This window comes from Ips typographus, linkage group LG1 (genome assembly GCF_016097725.1).
Source record: "Ips typographus isolate SLU linkage group LG1, UJ_Ityp_2.0, whole genome shotgun sequence".
NCBI classification, from domain to species: Eukaryota; Metazoa; Arthropoda; class Insecta; order Coleoptera; family Curculionidae; genus Ips; species Ips typographus.
Genome location: NC_138422.1, coordinates 381563 through 399906, shown reverse-complemented (window position 1 = coordinate 399906; position 18344 = coordinate 381563). Strand labels below are relative to the sequence as shown.

The 18344-nt window shown below is 36.7% G+C and overlaps 1 protein-coding gene and 1 long non-coding RNA gene across 3 annotated transcripts; one reads left to right on the top strand and one right to left on the bottom strand.

Moving 5' to 3' along the window:
* The first annotated feature begins 4667 nt into the window (after positions 1-4667).
* LOC145740093 (chymotrypsin-1-like) lies at positions 4668-5840 on the top strand. The gene is made up of 6 exons (XM_081995446.1): positions 4668-4762; positions 4819-4883; positions 4931-5037; positions 5090-5255; positions 5306-5581; positions 5633-5840. Exons 1-6 carry the CDS (start codon positions 4717-4719, stop codon positions 5780-5782), a joined length of 810 nt encoding a protein of 269 aa, XP_081851572.1. The 5' UTR covers positions 4668-4716; the 3' UTR covers positions 5783-5840.
* Positions 5841-9073: 3233 nt separating this feature from the next.
* Positions 9074-12552, bottom strand: LOC145740142 (uncharacterized). Of its 2 annotated transcripts, XR_014181352.1 has the most exons (4): positions 11282-12552; positions 9676-9819; positions 9422-9567; positions 9074-9369 (listed from the first exon to the last, which is right to left on the bottom strand). It is a non-coding gene; the product is annotated as an uncharacterized LOC145740142 (long non-coding RNA). The 2 variants fall into 2 exon arrangements; XR_014181348.1 differs by lacking the exon at positions 11282-12552 and having other exon boundaries at positions 9676-10357.
* Positions 12553-18344: the final 5792 nt, after the last annotated feature.

Below are 18344 nucleotides of genomic sequence, written 5' to 3'. Positions count from 1 at the left end.
TATGGATGTTTCGATGTAAGTCGTATACTTGTTTTTCGCTTTTTTTGCACATCAGTTTAAAGGCTCGGCACGAGACGATGTCTTAACTAATTTAGTGGAAAATGTACAATTTATTATCTCGTACAAAAATGCGGTTGACATTGTACTATTTCAAACATCGATTAGTCACAGTCAAACGATCCTCAGATTCCGTATTAATAATACCTACAGGGAGAGCAACTATCTCCTAGACCTCTGAAACAAAAATTTTGTTAAGAAATGTTATCATTAGAAAATATGTTCGTAAATCCTGCGTTGTCACATCTATCCGCAGGGTAGTCATAAGGATAATAAAATTTATTTTAACCTGAATTTAAGCTTGTCGTATGGTTGAATTTTTATTGTTGATGAGGATTTTAACATGGTTACTTAGTACAGCAAACTACTATAACAAAATGGTTAAATTTCTAATTTAATAATAAGAAAGTAAAGATTATGATATACAGACGTATACAATCTACGCACCAAATAAGTACTTTGATCCGGTTTTTAAGAAAAAAAGGAAAATCATAACAAAAGAGCTTATAAGCATTGTTTATTTGTTATTAACGTTTAAAAAATAAGTACCGGGCGGAAAATTGAATTAACGCAAACACGCGATTACCCAACGGGTGGTTGTTACGTTTACGTGTCCAAAAATTTATGTATATCGGTTTTTGTGACGTAATTAAACACATCCAACAGCATCAGGCGTCTCTTAATTAAGACGGTGACTGGTAAGTTTGAGCGGAGAATTAATTTTTTTTCGAGTTGGAAAAAAATTAATTACTCATCAAAACGGTGACGAGCTACTTGTTTCTGAATTTGTAATTATTCTCGTTTCGGGACGGGTCGAAAGCGAAAACCCCCCCGAAACGTCTTAATCTATTAACTGCGAGAGCTGGAGGAACCAAAAGAGATAATTAAAATAGTTCCCACTGCACGCTATTACGGACCACGAAACACAAAGGGAACAAAAAGAGGAACCGCTTTGGTCGCCTCGAACCAAAACCGAGGCGAAGATTAGGTTATTATATTATGTTATTAGACGCTATGACAGGTTAATGTGCTGTGAAATATTACCGGAGCATAGGCAGCTTTAACGGCCAAACCATCAGTTTGAATTACCCCGAGATGATTTTGTTTGGGTTTTTGGTCGCGGTTATATCCGGCTAAAGCCTTTAAAGCGTAAGCGAAATGAGGATTACTGTACAAAGTACAATTTACTTTTGTTTAATTATTATTAATTTTTAAATTGGATTTTGCAATGTCATATATTAATTTATTGAGAATGTTTGAGTGCTGAGAGATGCGATTTATCCCCATTTGCACCATCGTACTTTAAACCCAGTTAAGTTGACTTAGTATTGAACGTGACAGAATGATAGAAAAAGGTAAAATTCTGAACCACTCTAAAGTGGTGGAAGTAGTCCAAAGTTTGCTTTGAAAACAAATTAAATATCTCAAAAACGGCTGATCGTGGAAACTTTGTTTTTGCGGAATTTTAAAAAGCATTTTCTGTCCTGTAGAGTGTCCCAAAACAATGTTCATTTAGTTTTCGGTCTTTTCGATAGAGGGCGTTTTTACAAAAATTGTCATATCTCGAAAAAATCAAATGCAATAGCTTCCTAGTACTTATTCCATAAGCAATCAGATTATCAGTCAGATAATTAAATTTTGGTTTTGTTGTCTGAATCAAAATGCCATTATAACCATTAACCAAACCCTATGAAACATATAATATTCTAAATTGATTAATAATGTAATGTTTATAACTGTAAAAAGGCTATTTACGATTTTTCAATAATATCTCGTGTTACAAAAGAGATAGAGTAACGCAGTTGTCCCACAACGATAGATAATCTGATTGCTTATGGAATAGCTATAGGTATCATTGCATTTGATTTTTTCGAGATATCTAAGATACTACTAAATGAAACATTGTTTGTTTTGGGACACTCTACAGGACAGAAAATGCTCTTTAAAATGCCGCAAAAACAAAGTACGATTAGCCGTTTTCGAGATATTTCATTTCTTTCAAAGTAGACTTTGGACTACTCCCTCCACTTTATTTGAAGAGATAGGAACAAAAGTTAAATAGGAAAATTCTTCTCAACAGGAGATTACTTTTATGAGATTTTTACTATACCTGTCCGTTTAAATTTTCAGAGTTTTTGGACATTTTTCATTTTAGTGGTATCAAAACGCCCCCTAGCGGTGGATTTAGAAAGCTGAAAATGATTTTCAGAATTTTTTCTTGGCTACATTTGCTAATAAAAAAAATCTTGTAGCCATACTACGTATAGTTTCCGAGGAACAGTCGCGTGCACGGCTTAGTGGGACACCCTGTACAAAGTGGTATAGAAAACTTGTGGCAACTTTGCAAATGTAATTTAAAGTACGTACAGTAAGAACTCAAAATTGTACAAATGCATTGAAATACACGCGTTAGCGAAATAATTTTTCATTTTATACACAAACGTATGCAGATGCAGTAAAAAATATGTTTTTTTTTATTGTTTCGTGTAGATGATTGCAAGTTATAAGTGAAAAATCAAAAAAGGGTTCATTTCTGATCCAGATATGTATAGATAGAGCTTTTTTATACTCAATAAAGTCCCGCCTAAACAAATTGGTTAGAACATTTGTCCTGGAAAGTACAACACACAGCAAACTAGCTTAAACACTGTTCAGTATGAGAAAATCTGTAAATCCTTGAAACCAGGTAAGCAAAACTGGTAAATAGTTCTTATGTTATTACCAAGAACATTCATTCAAAACTATTTTTGTTGCTCTCACAATAAAGAATGCTTTAAAATGTAACTTACATACCTGCGCATGTAGCAAGTACCTAATAAGTTTACTGTACTAGAAAGCACTTGTACTTACCATTAAGTATAGTGTTGGAGTAAAATCATTCCACTTCAAAGTGTTCAACCACTGTTGAGTTAGATCCGGTTTTTTGTAAAGTAAAAAACTGACACGGTTGGGTTTTTTCCTGAATTGCTGTTACAATGTGGCTTGAAAAATGCAAATACCCTCAAGTTTTGATTTTAAACCGTAAAAATTCATCTAATCCTCAAAAAACTCAATTTCCACAATACAAACAGACGCAAACTGTCACCACTATTTCCGCCATATTGAAATTTTTGACAAGCACCTTCTAGGCTTTCTAGTATAGTAGGCGGTGATTGAAACCAATAATAATTCAGCCTTATTGGATGTTGAAATTGACGTTGACAGTGGTAACGGTTGATTTACAACAGACAAGCGTTGTTGCCAAAAGGCACCGCAAATTAGTGAATTTGTAGAATTTAGAGGGCGAGAAAATATTCCAGACGGCTGCGAGGGCCAGCACCGGACATAAATCATCCCGAAACGTGTTTACCATGCAATTTTTTCGGGCACAGATAAATCTTTCGAATAATTTTAATTATAATTTCCGAGGCAGCGAGACCGAAAACACTTGTTGCGAGATAAAGGGGCTAAAATTAACACCGGCCTTTTTAAAAGGGCCCCGATGCGCCGTCCCGATAACGGTTTTCAATACTGTTGGGACGCGGGGCTTTAGCGGAGAGCCGCGCCCGATCGTATCGGCTTCACGATTTTGTTTAGCCTTTTATAATAAACCTACATTTACAAGACAAGTCTGGTGTGAAACTGAATAACGTACGTGTTTATTATAATAAGCGCGATAAGTTCGTACGGCCCCGTGCGCTAATCGCAGATCTATTAAATTATTGTTAATCGCTTGTTAGTGCGACGTTTCATCTCCTCCGGCCCGGTCGGTGTACACATTTTTGTACACAAACTCATCTTTAATATTAACACTCTATTACAAAAATTTAAAGTTGCACAAGTGACAACAATGCCTGAAGCCTAAACTGCTCTCAAAGTTGACATGCCACACGGGCAGCATTTGAATTGACTTTTTTCTGACAGTTCATCATTGACAGTCTTTGTTGCAGAATCATCAAATTATTTTTTACACGTTTCCGCTAGATAATTTTATCAGTCTCTTTTTTAACCCAAACTCAATAATTTTTTTGATCAAAAATGAACTAGCCAATGCCTGTTCTTAAAATCTGACTGACTTTTCGAATCCGGAGAGTAAAGAAAAGCGAGAGAAACCGGTCGGATTTTTTTCTGATTGATTCATACTTCGACTTCCTCATCCTCCGAAGTAAACCCCACGTAATAGCGCCGAACAAGGACAAGACAAATCGGAACAAGAGCGCGGACATTTGAAAAATGATGTTGACATTAAGACGATTACCGGCGAGGGTCGATTTCTCACAAGTGAGCGGGGGCCAATTTGGTTTGGCTGCTCGAAAGGCTAATTTTTATATGCGGCTTTTTTCTCTATACAGAACCGGACTCTGTAGCTAAATGATCTGTATCCTGTATTAATTATTACATCATACGTATGCTTCAGTAATCCATATACTCTTATTGTGAATATTTTTTGAAGTTGGTATCCACTTGGTATATCAATTTCGGTGTTATTTAGTATTTTTTTTATATGGGAGTATAAAAGTGGCAACATTGTAGTGCTGTTTTTTTACATTTGCTCATCTATATTATCAGACCTATTTCAAGTACTTTTATCTTGAAAAATGACGCTGGAACTTGTTGAAATCAATTTTTAGTTCAAGTTTAGCCTGCTGGTCTGCTGGTGGTTATAGTAGGCAATACAAAATGAAAACAGCACCACTCATTTTGCTTTTTGTTACTTTCAGTTTGGGTAATTTATTATTTTTCATTTTTTTTGTTATTGTTTTCATTTGTACTCATTTTCAGCAAAATCACCAAACCTGCAGATCCGTAATGGAGAAGAAGCCCAAGTAGGAGAGTTTCCTTATATGGTAAGTAATTGCAGTATTGCCTAGTTGGTGTTTAATTTCTTAATTAGGTGGAAATCAGAGATTCTAATGCATGTCTGGTTTGTGGCGGTTCAATTATCGGTTCTAAATGGATTTTGACTTCTGGACATTGTATCGACGAAACTTTTCTAGGCGAGTAAGTAATAATCAAACTTGACATCAAAAACAGTATTGCCAGTTTATAACAGGTCAGGTGGTTATCAAGTAATCTACGGGACAACAACACTGTACGACTGTCACACGGAGAGTTCGACTACAGACACCATCATCAACGTTAAAACACAATACAGACATCCCACCTTCAGTATGAATTTCATCACAGGCATAGCAACCAATGATATTGGCCTTTTAGAGGTACGAGGGCGTGTTCTATTAACTCCACTCCTACTAACCACACCCTCTAGCTCGAAACGGATATTCCATTCGACTCCAACGCACGACCTGTAACGTTAGCGGCAGAAGGGGTGGAACCCGAAGAAGGAGTGGTGGGAACCCTTACAGGTTGGGGTTCCCCGGAGGTAGCCCAAGAACCCAGCGCTACCTTACAGAAAATCCAGTTAACAGTGTTGCCAAACGAGGATTGTTCCGCGCAAATCGATCAGGAAGTTGAAGGTGTCATGTTACGATTCAACGCCACTCAATGGTTTTGTACCAACGAGCAGGATAACGGTCAGTGTTCGGTAAGTTGATTTTGGTGCAGATTTAAGGTTAGTTGATTGGTGGTTTGACAGGGTGACTCTGGGGGTCCCTACGTGATCGATGGGGTGCAGTACGGCGTGGTTGCTTGGTCTTTGAAACCGTGCGGTAGTCATCCTGGAGTGTTGAATAGAATCGGATTTTGGGAGCATCGTCAATGGATTCAAAATGTCACTGGAATATAAGTTATGTTATAAAACATATAAACTAAAAAATAATATAAATATATAATATTTCCCACTTGCCAATGTTTCTTAAGAAACTAAACTCACCCTGCGTAAAAGGGTTTCGTAACACCATGGAGTTTCCAATTGAAACGTATGTTTTGACAGACCCCAAACTCCGTTCCTGCCTTTTTATTTATATTAAGCCATTATTCTGACTGATTTATTAATGATGGCGTAATTTACACCTCTCTATGCGCCATGATTGATGGAACCACAGCGGACGCGAAGGAGAAAGACCGCATTAAGTGGATTAAATCGTCGGTTGGTGGACGTGGGCATCTGCAACGAATGGTGTTTGGCTTTCAATTTTGTGGCACTAACCTCTGATTCGGGCATTAAGCCAGCCATAGTTGCGGAGGGCGTTCAGTTATGGAGTAAACACTATTCTCACGTAGTCTTTTTACCAGTTCCGGCGAATTATCCTGGGGAAATTTAATTAATATTTTCCAATTAGGGACGCGCCGTAAAAGTTTATTAAACAATTTACGACCGTTGGAAAGGCAAAAGAAATCTCCGGGTTTACAACTCATAAATTGAAATTTCCAAAGAAAAAGCGATCCGTGCCGAATGCCGATTGCGAAGGAACAATAAAACTTTAATGTCTTCATTATCTTTGAGAATCTTGGGCGGAGAGTTAATGGACCGATCATGCGAACGTAAAAACTCACAACTATTTTAGACTTAGATTTCAGCAAATCAGTGTTGCTAATAACCTGTCGCCTTTATTTTGCAATCACGGATTTGATTACTATTATGCAAATATGATGTGGTTTTTCTGTTATGTCGTCGATAATTACACAGCAATAATTACTGTTCCTCCTTCTAGTTAATGTCTGTCACATTCAAAATGTTCTTATACATTTACCTAGAGTTATTAGCTATAAGTGCAAGAGTCATAAAATTTAGTTGTCAAAAACAATTAATATGTTCATTACTCATAATTCGGAGATTTTCTAATAAACTTGACACATTTTTTGACAGTTTTTAACAGTACTTTATTCAAATTCAAAAATGCGTAGAAAAAAGATAAGGAAACTTGCCATTGTCACATTGACCTTCTCCTTATCAGTAAGAACAACAACATTAAGGACAATGACATTAAGTTTTGATTTCCTTGCTCCACCTTATTAGGTGTTTTCATGATTTTATTTCAATCTCGATATTATCCTAAAAATTGGCGAATTGACTTTGAGGTTAAACAATATTGAAACCAAATTAAAAACTGGTTTACATAACACGATTCAAAACTAAAAATGTTTTCAATTTCAATAAAAAGTATAAAATGATATTGAAAGATTAAATAGCAGCGTAAATTAATCTACAGTTATATTCGAAGCATTCAAGCTCTGAATTGAAAACAAAAAAAAGCAAATAAAACCGCGGATTAGTTGCCGTAAAAAAATCAATTTTCTTAATCCGATCGAATGAAAAAGGATATCTTTAAATGGACGTCATCCGAAATTTACTACCAACGCGCCGCGGCTACCATACAACGCGACATAACGATCCGAAAGGAAGCTGCACAAAGGACCAAATTAAAAAACATCTAAAAATTATCGGTCGGTCTAAATGGACCCTGATGGGACCCCGAAAAACTCAATTCAGGTAAACCGGCCATTAAAAAAGGATTAAAATTATTAAATTTCTTAATTTATTGACTGGCTAGTGCACCTGCTTTCCAACCCAAAATTTCGGTTTATGATTAGCTCAGTGGGTAGAAGCTCAGGGACCTTAATTATTTACGGTTATAACGTGATAACGTATATCTAAAACTAATGTTATGACATATGAGCGGAAAATTATATTTTTTTGACGATAATAATATCATTGTCGTTGTTATGGGATATGGCAAGTGAAATCTAGCAGTGTCAAAATTACGTGCAAAAACAAAAATTTTCCCCACAGGGCGTGGTAAAGTGGTACTTTTCTGTACGAAACTGCAGTTGCCCAAACGACGTGGAATTTGGGCAAGCTAAGTTAGTTTCGCTATTTTGTGGTTGAAAACGTGCTCTGGAAGATTCGATAGCCCCCACCGCGTTTCCGGTTGTCCTCCTGACTATTTAAATGCAGGGAAGCCATTTTGACATTCTAATTTTTAGGGATTTGTAAGACAATTGGTTTAAACAACATTTTATAGTGACATGACATGACACAGCTTGGGCTATACAAAGTTATCGTTTAATGTAATATTCCGAACCCATTCCACCATGATGTTATTTGACACTGTGTACCCCACAGTACACAGACTGTGCTCAAGGATGATATTCGTCAAAACCAATATAAACTTAACTTATATTCCTATGCTGTGACTATTTTTATAATCAGCACACCTCAAGTGACAAGCGCCGCGTACTTTGACGTCATAAAACGTCGTGACCTTTCGGTTTGGTATGATAACGTAGTCGCACCAAAACAACCAATCGCAAACCACAGAGAACGAATCGGAGCGGTTTTCTAATATAAAGCCGCCGATATTAATTATTACGGGCGGTCGGGGCAGCGCCTCGGGCGGCCGAAACTTAAATTAAGACTTTTTTAATAAAAGAGATACCTAGTGTTTATTACCTGACACATTATTTCAAGCCCCGTAAAATAATAAATAACTTTGCGCCGGCCACGATTTCTCTTGAGGTGGTTTCGTGAAGAGTGACAGCGAGAAAGAGAGGGAACGAACGAAACCGCGGATATCTTAATAACGCCGTTTGACAGCTAAATTGCGCGTAGCTAACGTGGACGCCCCGTATATACATAAACCATTCGAATGAAATTAGCGCTTCGTTTTTTTTTTACTCGAGTGCATCATTTGGTTTTTCTTATTATTTATTATTAGAGTGAACAACTGATAATATAGGACCACTCCACTGATACTCGCTTAATCATTGTCACCTGACTGATATTTCCAATCTAACCAATCTTCAAAAATATGTGACGTAATTTCTGATAGATGAATGAAGGAAATGCGTGAGTGACAGTTGTTAAGCCTATAACAGAGGCACACAATCACCGCCCTCTATACTAGAAAGCCTAGAAGGCTAAAATAAAACTATAGATCATTTTGAGTCACCTGGTTTTGACACTGGCTTTCGACGGCAGCGATATTGCCGGGGGGGCAGACAACTGAATTTAGCTGTATTGATTTTCATTGTTATTTGTGATTTCCTGGTGTTTAATAAACTGTTTAAAAGGAAGCAGAGTACATTTAGTTGATATGTAGGGAGAGACACTGTTAAAAACTAAAAACATCATCTGTGCTTTTGGAAAGCCTGTAAAATATAATGTTTTTGAATCATTATCTTTAAATGACTCTTCTGACAAGCCAGACGATTTTAGTTTTTCTTGCAATGTATAATTTTTTGATTTGCAAAATTAAAATCTTCTGATAGACAATTTATACACAGCATTTTGTTCACTTTTCAGTTGGCTATTGTCATCAATTTGTTGAAGTTGTTCCAAGTGTGATACAGAAATTTCTGTAGATGGACCTGCAGTGGGTTCCCTGTCCATGTTCATAGCTAACGTGCTCTCTCACCTTCATGCTCATCTTCCTATATAAAGGTCTTATTACAGATAAATTATAACTTTTGTACAAAAACTTACGATTATGAGACGTTTTGTTTAACGCTTAACTGCTTGAACATGCCGCTATACACTTTGTACATTTTGGGTTTTGGTAATAATATATCCCATATTTACAGAAGGAACCCAGTCAGGATTGTCCTTATCTTCCAATTTGGCTGGTTCGCCTAAAAAAACCAAACAAAACTGACACAATACACTAAAATTAAAACAATATTTTATTTAACCATACTTTGTTAGATGCTGTACTACTAACAAATAATAATAATAGATACCTGAGACAGTGATTTGCACAAATTCGTGCATTATTAAGGAAGGTTTTACTTATCCCCACGTTTTGAAGCGGCAAACCATTTAAGTCGACGTTCTTTTGACAAGGCGTTTAGTTGTTCTCCCCGGTTCTTCAACGCTTTGGGAATCTTGAAAAATCGAACTTTATCCCTTTCTGCTCTATTTCCACAACGCACGACTAAACAAAACGACGGCATTTTTCTACAATCTTCTGAACTCAATCGAAAATTTCTATGGTTTACGTTTAGCTAGTGGGTCTGTATGCCACATTTTAAAAAAAATTGTAAGAATGCAATTTTTGTCAAAAGTGCAATTTTGGCATTTTTTTATTTTGTTCTAGGAGGGTTCCAATGCACAGCAAACGAGATATTTATACCAAAGAACCTTAAATTAGGTAAAATAAGTACAAAAAAATTGAAAGGACAGTTCTAAATTCTTAACCAAAATCAACGTAAACAAACGGAGAAATGACAGCTGGAATGCCCGAAACTATTTTTAAAACTGATCACCAGAAGGAGTATCTCTTATCTTGAAACGCCAATAGCTTTGCAACAATTCTTTCAATTTACAAACCGAAAACACTTCTTTAGAGTTAAATTAGGCAGTTGAGACGTTAAATGACAGTTTAAGACGTTAAATTTAACAGTTCTGACGCTTTACAGCGTGACGTTGTTTTGACGAGTTTTAATTATTCTCTGGTAAGAGCGTACTCGCGTGCATTTATTTGGGATAATCAGTAGCGCCACGTTGCCTAATCTACTCGTTGTTGCATTAATTCCTTGTTAACTTATCGTTCGTTTTTTTGCAACATGATTCGGTTTAAATAACCCGTTTACTGAATGTATTAGCAACAAACCACCTAGGTTATAGGTACGCGTAGCGTGGAAAATAGGTTCGGCTTCCTAAATAAAGTCATTATTAAGTGCCACGCATCTGAAACTAACGGCCCTAGATCACGAACGCCCTTATAAACTCATAAAATAATAATAAAACATATGTAAACTGGAACGAGCCCGCTGATTAACTCCTCGAATATTTTTGATTTCCCTATACCGCTAATTAAGGGTGAATTGTTTAATAAATTACACCGCTCCGCTCTAAGCCTGCCCTTGTGAAAATGTATTCCGCCAACCCTTATTCGCTCGTATATTTCATAATTACTTTTGACGGATGCCGCCACTTGTAAAAGCGGTCGGCTTTTTTAATTTCGTCCCGGTTTGTTCTGGCTCGGTCGTAATTTTCATCCCCCGACCTGCGTTAATATAAAGAACGAATTTAAAATTAATTTGATCGCAAATGAAAAAAGACTAACACCTTCCCAATTTATTAATAATAAGACAAGTTTAGCTGACATTTCAGAATTCGTTATTTTATTAAGTACAGGATGAAAAATGTTTTTGAAAAAATCTTAGAATGTTTTCTCTCTATATTTCAACTGATGACTTATAAAATGCTACTCTCAGAGCTTCTAAATCATCAAGGAAAGATTCCCACTAAGGGGTACTTACATATATTCGGCCAGTTTAGGGGAGTAACAGTGATCAAAGTGATGCACCCAGTTCAACTCTCTGCAGAACAATTACCACTTACCAGTCGCCCGTCCTGTTCTAGGAGAATTAGCGCTGTCCACACACACACTACTCCTGGAAGAGATTCGATACAAAATACTCAACACTTTTCGATTTTTATTGGAAATTTTACAACAAAAACAATAACAAACTAACCGGTATCCGATATTAGGTTAGAATAACTCAAATGACAATTGACTGAAATGACAGACGGTTAAAAGTTGACACTTATTTCAGTTCTAGAAATCACATGACACCGTGATAGCAAAATTACACGTAGGTCACGTGACTATTGAACCATAACGTGTTTGGATCTCAATTTAGTCAAATCACCTAAACCGAAAGAAAATGGCTGCGAAACTGCTGTATTGGCACTGGTTTTTTGCATATATCGAGAAAATTCCTACTTATACGCACTGGTAAGTAGTTAACTTTGTTACACTTGTAAACCGACCTATTCCGTACTATCCGCCTGACAAAAACACAACAAAACTATGCAACTAGATTCGTTTTAAAAACCGTAAATTGCTTTATTAGCTATTATACATTCTTATTAGGTATACGGTATGTAAAAACAATTGTATAATACAACACTGTAGCTGACGCCATGTAAACTGTCTAAAGTTTACAATGGTCACGTGACACTGCGCTTAAGTCAAATCAGAAGATCACGTGGTGACGTTAATATTAACCCTTACCAGAATCATTTTAAAGGAAATCAAAATAAACTCGTCAAAATTGTTGTGTATTTTTGAACCATCAAACTAAAAACGCCAAAGTCATGTGTCGTTGCGGCGTTGCCGGCTTGTGCCAATCAGAGAAAACAATTATTACTTTCGGCTTTATTTCACAGTCGTTACTTGACGTAAAATCTCCCCACCTCACGAGCCTCCATGGATGTAATACGATAATTCCTCGTTTCGACTCAATCGTAGTTTTCCCATTTGAGTTGCGACCAGTTACGCTCCGCTTGGCGGTTTGTCGTGTTTCGAGCAGTTGGCAACGTCGGCACGTAGGCTCGTCCGAAAGGTGTCACGAATAACCAAATAATGAAAACATTTTTTGTATAAATTTTTGATTATATCGAATTGAGCAAAACATGCATGGATGGTATGTGTTATATGAATTTTCACCAAATGTCAAAATTTCAACTGTCATTCACTGAATCACAGTCTAATGTTGTTGCAGGTGTCAAGTTGGCACAATCACTTTACAATAGAGAATGTTTGTTTTTAGTTTCAGTGTTTCAGCGATTTAAATTAAACCCAGGCACACAAAAAAATGTAATATAACAGAACATATTAGGCACTTAAGGAAAACAGCTGATGTACGATAAAGATTTTAGTTAGGGAAAACACCGTAAAATTCAGTGTGGTGTCTTATGAGCTTTAAGGTGTTACTTGCAGTTTTTTTGTGATTTTGAGCTTTTTAAAGCAGTTAAAAGTGATTTATAAATTCTAATCAGAGAGAGAATAAGTATGAGTAACTACTATGTAGTTCAATAAGATGCTTTTTGTCACTTGGGGTTAAAACACGTGGAATACGGAAAAACCCTACATTGTCCCTGTTTCCTCTACTTCCACATTTGATCACACAACAAAAACCGGGCATATTCTTCTTGTAAATTTCAAAAACTATAAATTTATGATAAATAAATCTCTATTTCCCATAAGAAGGTATGGACTGTTTGCCCTAACAAAAATTTACGTCTGTCCAAAACAGCTGTTGATGACAGTTTGTCGAAGTGCCTAATTCAAATTAACAAAAATTAGGTTATTGATACAAAACATTATTAGGCAAGTGGTAAAAACTTTGGCAACAATGCACTGATGGCTACTAAGAATGAATTAATTTGCCTTCCGACTATAGCCTTCCACCTACGTTACGGAATTAAAGAGTCCCTAACTACGTCACGGGGCATCGTGTCCGATTAATTTTAACATTTTATTTGAGCCTTTTATAAAACTGCAAAATTGAGAATTGTCTGATTCCCAATATTGCAAATACTATAATAACCCACAATAAATATCTTGTTTATATTCATGAATGACACAAATCTTTCTTATGTATTACTTATTTAGTTGCCTGATTGATTTATACGAGTATTTTTTGTCTTACATAATACTGGAACGAGATAACCGATGCCGGCAGTAACATACAGACAAAAGCCTCACAGTCATATAACGATAACCCCTAAGGTTGGCCCATTCGTCATTCTGGAAAGGAAACCGGCTTGTTAATGAATACGACAACCCATTAACAATTAACTACTGTTATTTCCCTAATTGCGGTCCAGATTTATGGCCGCATTATCGAGGCACTTTTATTCAAATTTTGTTATCGGATCCGTTTTAAATCAATCCGCAGTGAAAATGGCGCAAAACACTGCCGATCAATTTCCATTGCAACAATGCTAAAAAAAATTGAATCGAATTTAATGCGACCGATCCCCGAAACTATTCCCGATATCCCTCCCGGTCGAAATTTTAATTTAAACTCAGTCATAAACAGCGCCGGCACCAAAATTCCGTATCTGGACGGACGTAATTCGATTGGGGAGACCATTTAAGCCCTGCTACAATTAACATTGGGTCAAATTGGAGCCTGGAGCAATAGATAACGTTGCTCCGCAATTGGCCAATCCTCGCAGGATGCAGGACAGTTTTTTTTTTCGCCGCCACCGCCAAATTTAATGCCGCCCACCCGTCGCATAAATATAATTGGGAAAATGTCGTAAATTTCGATTGTTTATTGGATGATTGTTCCTGATACGCGTCTTTTATGGCCGAGATGGGACTGAAAAATAGCCGCGAGCGTCAGTCAATATCCATTGTTTATAATTATGTTACAACAATCAAAATGGCGGATGGCTCATGTTTATGTCAAACTTTTAACGTTTGGCAGCTGTAATGTGTAGCATCAAAATGATGAATAATCATAACTTTGTCAGTCAACATTTCTTTAACTAGCAATAACTAGTATAGTGTGCAGCATTTACAGCACTGTTTGTACTCAGTCAAATTCTGTAATTTACCCAAATGCTGAATGTATTTTGCTTGGATGGAACTTAGAATGCCTTTGTCTCTCAAACACGTCTGTGTAATTCACTATTATGGTAACACTATTTCTAATTTGTGATTAACCACAAACTACCCACTGTACCGGACCTGTGGTTTATGGTATTGGATTAAGCACTCACATGACGTCACGGTAGTGTCCCTACGTCATTACTCACTGTCCTAATATCCAAGTTATTATTAATATTAATTTTATCTGACAATGCTGAAAATCAAACGGACGTATTGTAAATCGAGGCGGCACTTTTGCTTTGTTACTATGTCAGTAGATTAAGCAGCGTCAATTAAGACGATTATTAATTATATTTTTAAGATTGATCCCACAAAACAATATTTTACAATGTGGCCATTAAGTCGGCATTATCGTCCCAACAGAACAGCAGCTGTGCGGTTGTTAGGTCAACGATAAGACAATTTCATTCATAGAAATGTCATACGCTAATTAATAAAAGTCAAATGGTCGTAAAAAACCAATTAACACCTATAAACTTACCACCGGAAGGCCAATCAGCTCGTTCAGGGTGTGAAGGGAGGAAAAAGAAACCGAGATAGGGCTCAGCGATAACATTCTCATAAATTCCCAAGTTAATTTCTCAAGACAAGTAGCACAAAAGCTAATAAATAGGATCGCCCCTAACATTGTTAAAATATTCATGACTCTATCGAGGAAACGTTTTATATTTTGATACCCCATTAATGGACGCCCCCCGTCGGGTGGACAGGCGGCGTTTTGCTAGTCGGCCCCAATTTCTTTCGATAACAACACCTTCGCCTAAAACGTGCAAGTCATCATCCAAATTAACTGATCGAAACAAGATTCTCGCTTGATATGTTCATTTTCGGTGTATGGTTGGTCATCTATCCGGCTTGTTTTCTTGTACTGACACCTGTCACTTCAATTAGTTGATGACAGGTGAACCATTGAACAAGTAAATACTGAAGATGATATCAAGTAGTAGTAGTTTAATATTTAATTCTGTAATAGTTATTTTTGTACGACTTGTCTAATTTTGAGTGATTACAACACCTCTTTTGAAGGCGGGAATGACTAGATCTTGTCTAGTTTCTGGTTGCTAGAGCTGATAAACCGGGAAATACCTGCTGTAGTTACCGTTCAGCTGAATGGGAAGTAACATAGAGGATTAAAAGAAATTTGTTAAAATATTTGCATTTCATTTAATAATTATAAATAAATAAATAAAACAGACAAATTAGAGGGAGAGACATCGATCAGTAAAGCTTACTTACTGTTCTATACAGGTGTGGTAAATCCAAAACCGACCATAGGAAAACCGCGTAACGGACAGAGAAACGTACATTATTGCATGCGCGGGACTAAGACAGAAAACGAAAAAATATCAAGTAGGCCATATTTTCAGCGCGCTGTTGCCAAACGCCAAGTTATTTTGTCGACGGTATTTGAGTGATACTTGGCGTTTGGCAACAGCGCGCTGAAAATATGGCCTACTTGATATTTTTTTCGTTTTCTGTCTTAGTCCCGCGCATGCAATAATGTACGTTTCTCTGTCCGTTACGCGGTTTTCCTATGGTCGGTTTTGGATTTACCACACCTGTATACTTAATATACGATTGTTGGGGCGGACCTAGGTCTCTCATCATACTATGGATCTTGGTAAGTTTAAGCATATTTTGACGGAAGTATTAACCTGAGTTTTAAGCTGTAGTAACATAGGCTATCTTGTTTTATCGAGATGAATTAAAATGAAACAGATATTGTAAACACTGACGCCAAAATACGTCTTTTATCTTTTTGGATATCTAGTTTAAAAACCAGTTTACAACTACTTTAAATTTGACAAGTAATTGACATATGTCAATTGGGACAAGAGTTCTGGCGAATCAGGAAAAATAGTGCAACTTTGCTAATTTAAACTATACTCAGATCAAAATTAAAAATGTTAGTTGTTGAGTAAAATATAATCAAGGGTAATTATGATATTCAACAGATTTTTAAACTGGACACACTGTATATTTGGAATCCGCATAAAAAATTGAAAACATATACAGCATTCTTCTCTTTACTATGTAAAAAAAAATATGTAAAATGTAACAAAAAAATTGACAAAATATGGAAAATATTCAGGGCGTGCTGCACGTTGGTGTTTAACAAATTCGACGGTCATAACATTGATCAACAGAGAAAAAGCTATTAGGAAATAAAATTGATGAGAAACACCCCTGTATATATTTTAATAAAGGCTGTTTAAAGTCGACTCCCAGGCAATTTACATAATTACAGTGGTGGAACTACCTGGTTTTTAACCCTAAACACAACGAGAGGCGTGTTACGGTTACCGTCCCAATAACACTCTATACAGATATTAATTTAGATTGGGTCGAAATTAAAATTCGGCGTTTTCGTTGACGGATCCGATGAAATTTTAATCAACTATTGATTGATCGACGCGGACCATCCGTTAAGCCAGGGGCGTGCGTCGCATCACCCCCTCTCTCTCCAAACGCTGGTCTATTATTAAGGGTTCCTTGATTATTTTAAAAGAGCCCCGTTATTGTCCTTAATAACGGTATAAGGAAAGTCGCCCGCGATTGAGTCATTAGGTCCGTTTCGAAAATTCCCTATCTGATAAGTACGGGATTCGGGTAAAATCAACTCCCCCCTTTGTGCACGCCACTTCCTGGCGTGCTAGTTTGTTGAAAAATAATTTACCACCGCCTCGAATGTATACGTAAATTAATATTGAAACTTCCTACGACGGGTTAGTTATATGGTTAGTGCACCAAGGATTAAGTAATAATATGGTCATGCTAGTTTTTTAACAGAAAAACAATCACGCATCCAGTAACGTTGAAATTACTGATTGCGTCGAGAAGTGCAGTTGACAGGAATACTTTCACTTCTTATCCAGCTTTACTTTTAACTAAAATAAAATATTGTACCGTTTTTCACGCTAAAAACACCACTTTTTCGCAAACACTGACAAGTACTGTTTAACTGACAACTACAAATCACAACAGCAAGAACCTGATTCTATAGACCAGCTGTTTATATGTGGTTTATACTATAGGTTTTTATGAATTCGAGGGCATTCTCTCTTAAACTTCAAACTATAACAAAAATATTTTGAAATTAAATTAGATGAAATGTAAATTACTCTCATTAAACTTAATAATATTCGTTTCGTCGACAAATCGTTCCAACGCGACATATTACATTTACCCTCATTGTTTGACATAATACAGATTTATATGCAGATCTATCCCGATACATAGAATTCAACGAGGGGTGATGGAACATCACCGTATGCCCGTTAGACACTGTTAATATCCTTATCTCTCGTCGGGGAGGTGTTCGAGTCCATTTGTCTTGTTCCAAATTGTTCTTCCCCCCTCAACTATACAAATACGTACACGTCGAGAGGGGATTCTTATCGAAACATGATTTAGGGTTCACGTGATGAATCCCTAAACAATAAGTCGCTGATTCTCCGGAATAGTGAAATATCCTCAAAAATGATCATTTCGTATTAAAATCAAAATGTAACCAGAAAATCCACCTACATCAGCAGGAACGACTGATTAACTTAAGAAGAAGTTACCAGTCGTTGTTTTTGCTGATGTAAATGGAGTTTTGACAGCGATTTGGTGCGGATGGTCTGCAAACAGCAACCCTAAAAGAAGTGGCGCAGGTACACACACACACCAAACCTGGGCGTGCATATAATTCTATTTTAAAGCGAGGTGAATAGTAAATTAATCTTAATTTAATCTCGCTGCCTTTATAAGCAGAATTATGGGTTGTTAATTATAGGCTACAATAAATTTATTATTTTAGCCTATATGCCGAAGAATTAAAACGAAATCTTTTGTGTGTGTTTTTTCGCTGCCCGCGACATGCGAAGTGATTAATGGCCGTTTGCCTCACCACCAACCTCTCTTCTTTATACGCCGAGGCGAAGATAATCACGGGAGGATGTGTGTGCTTCTCGGACTCAAGTTTCCTTTCACTGTCCGTTAATGACGTGCTCA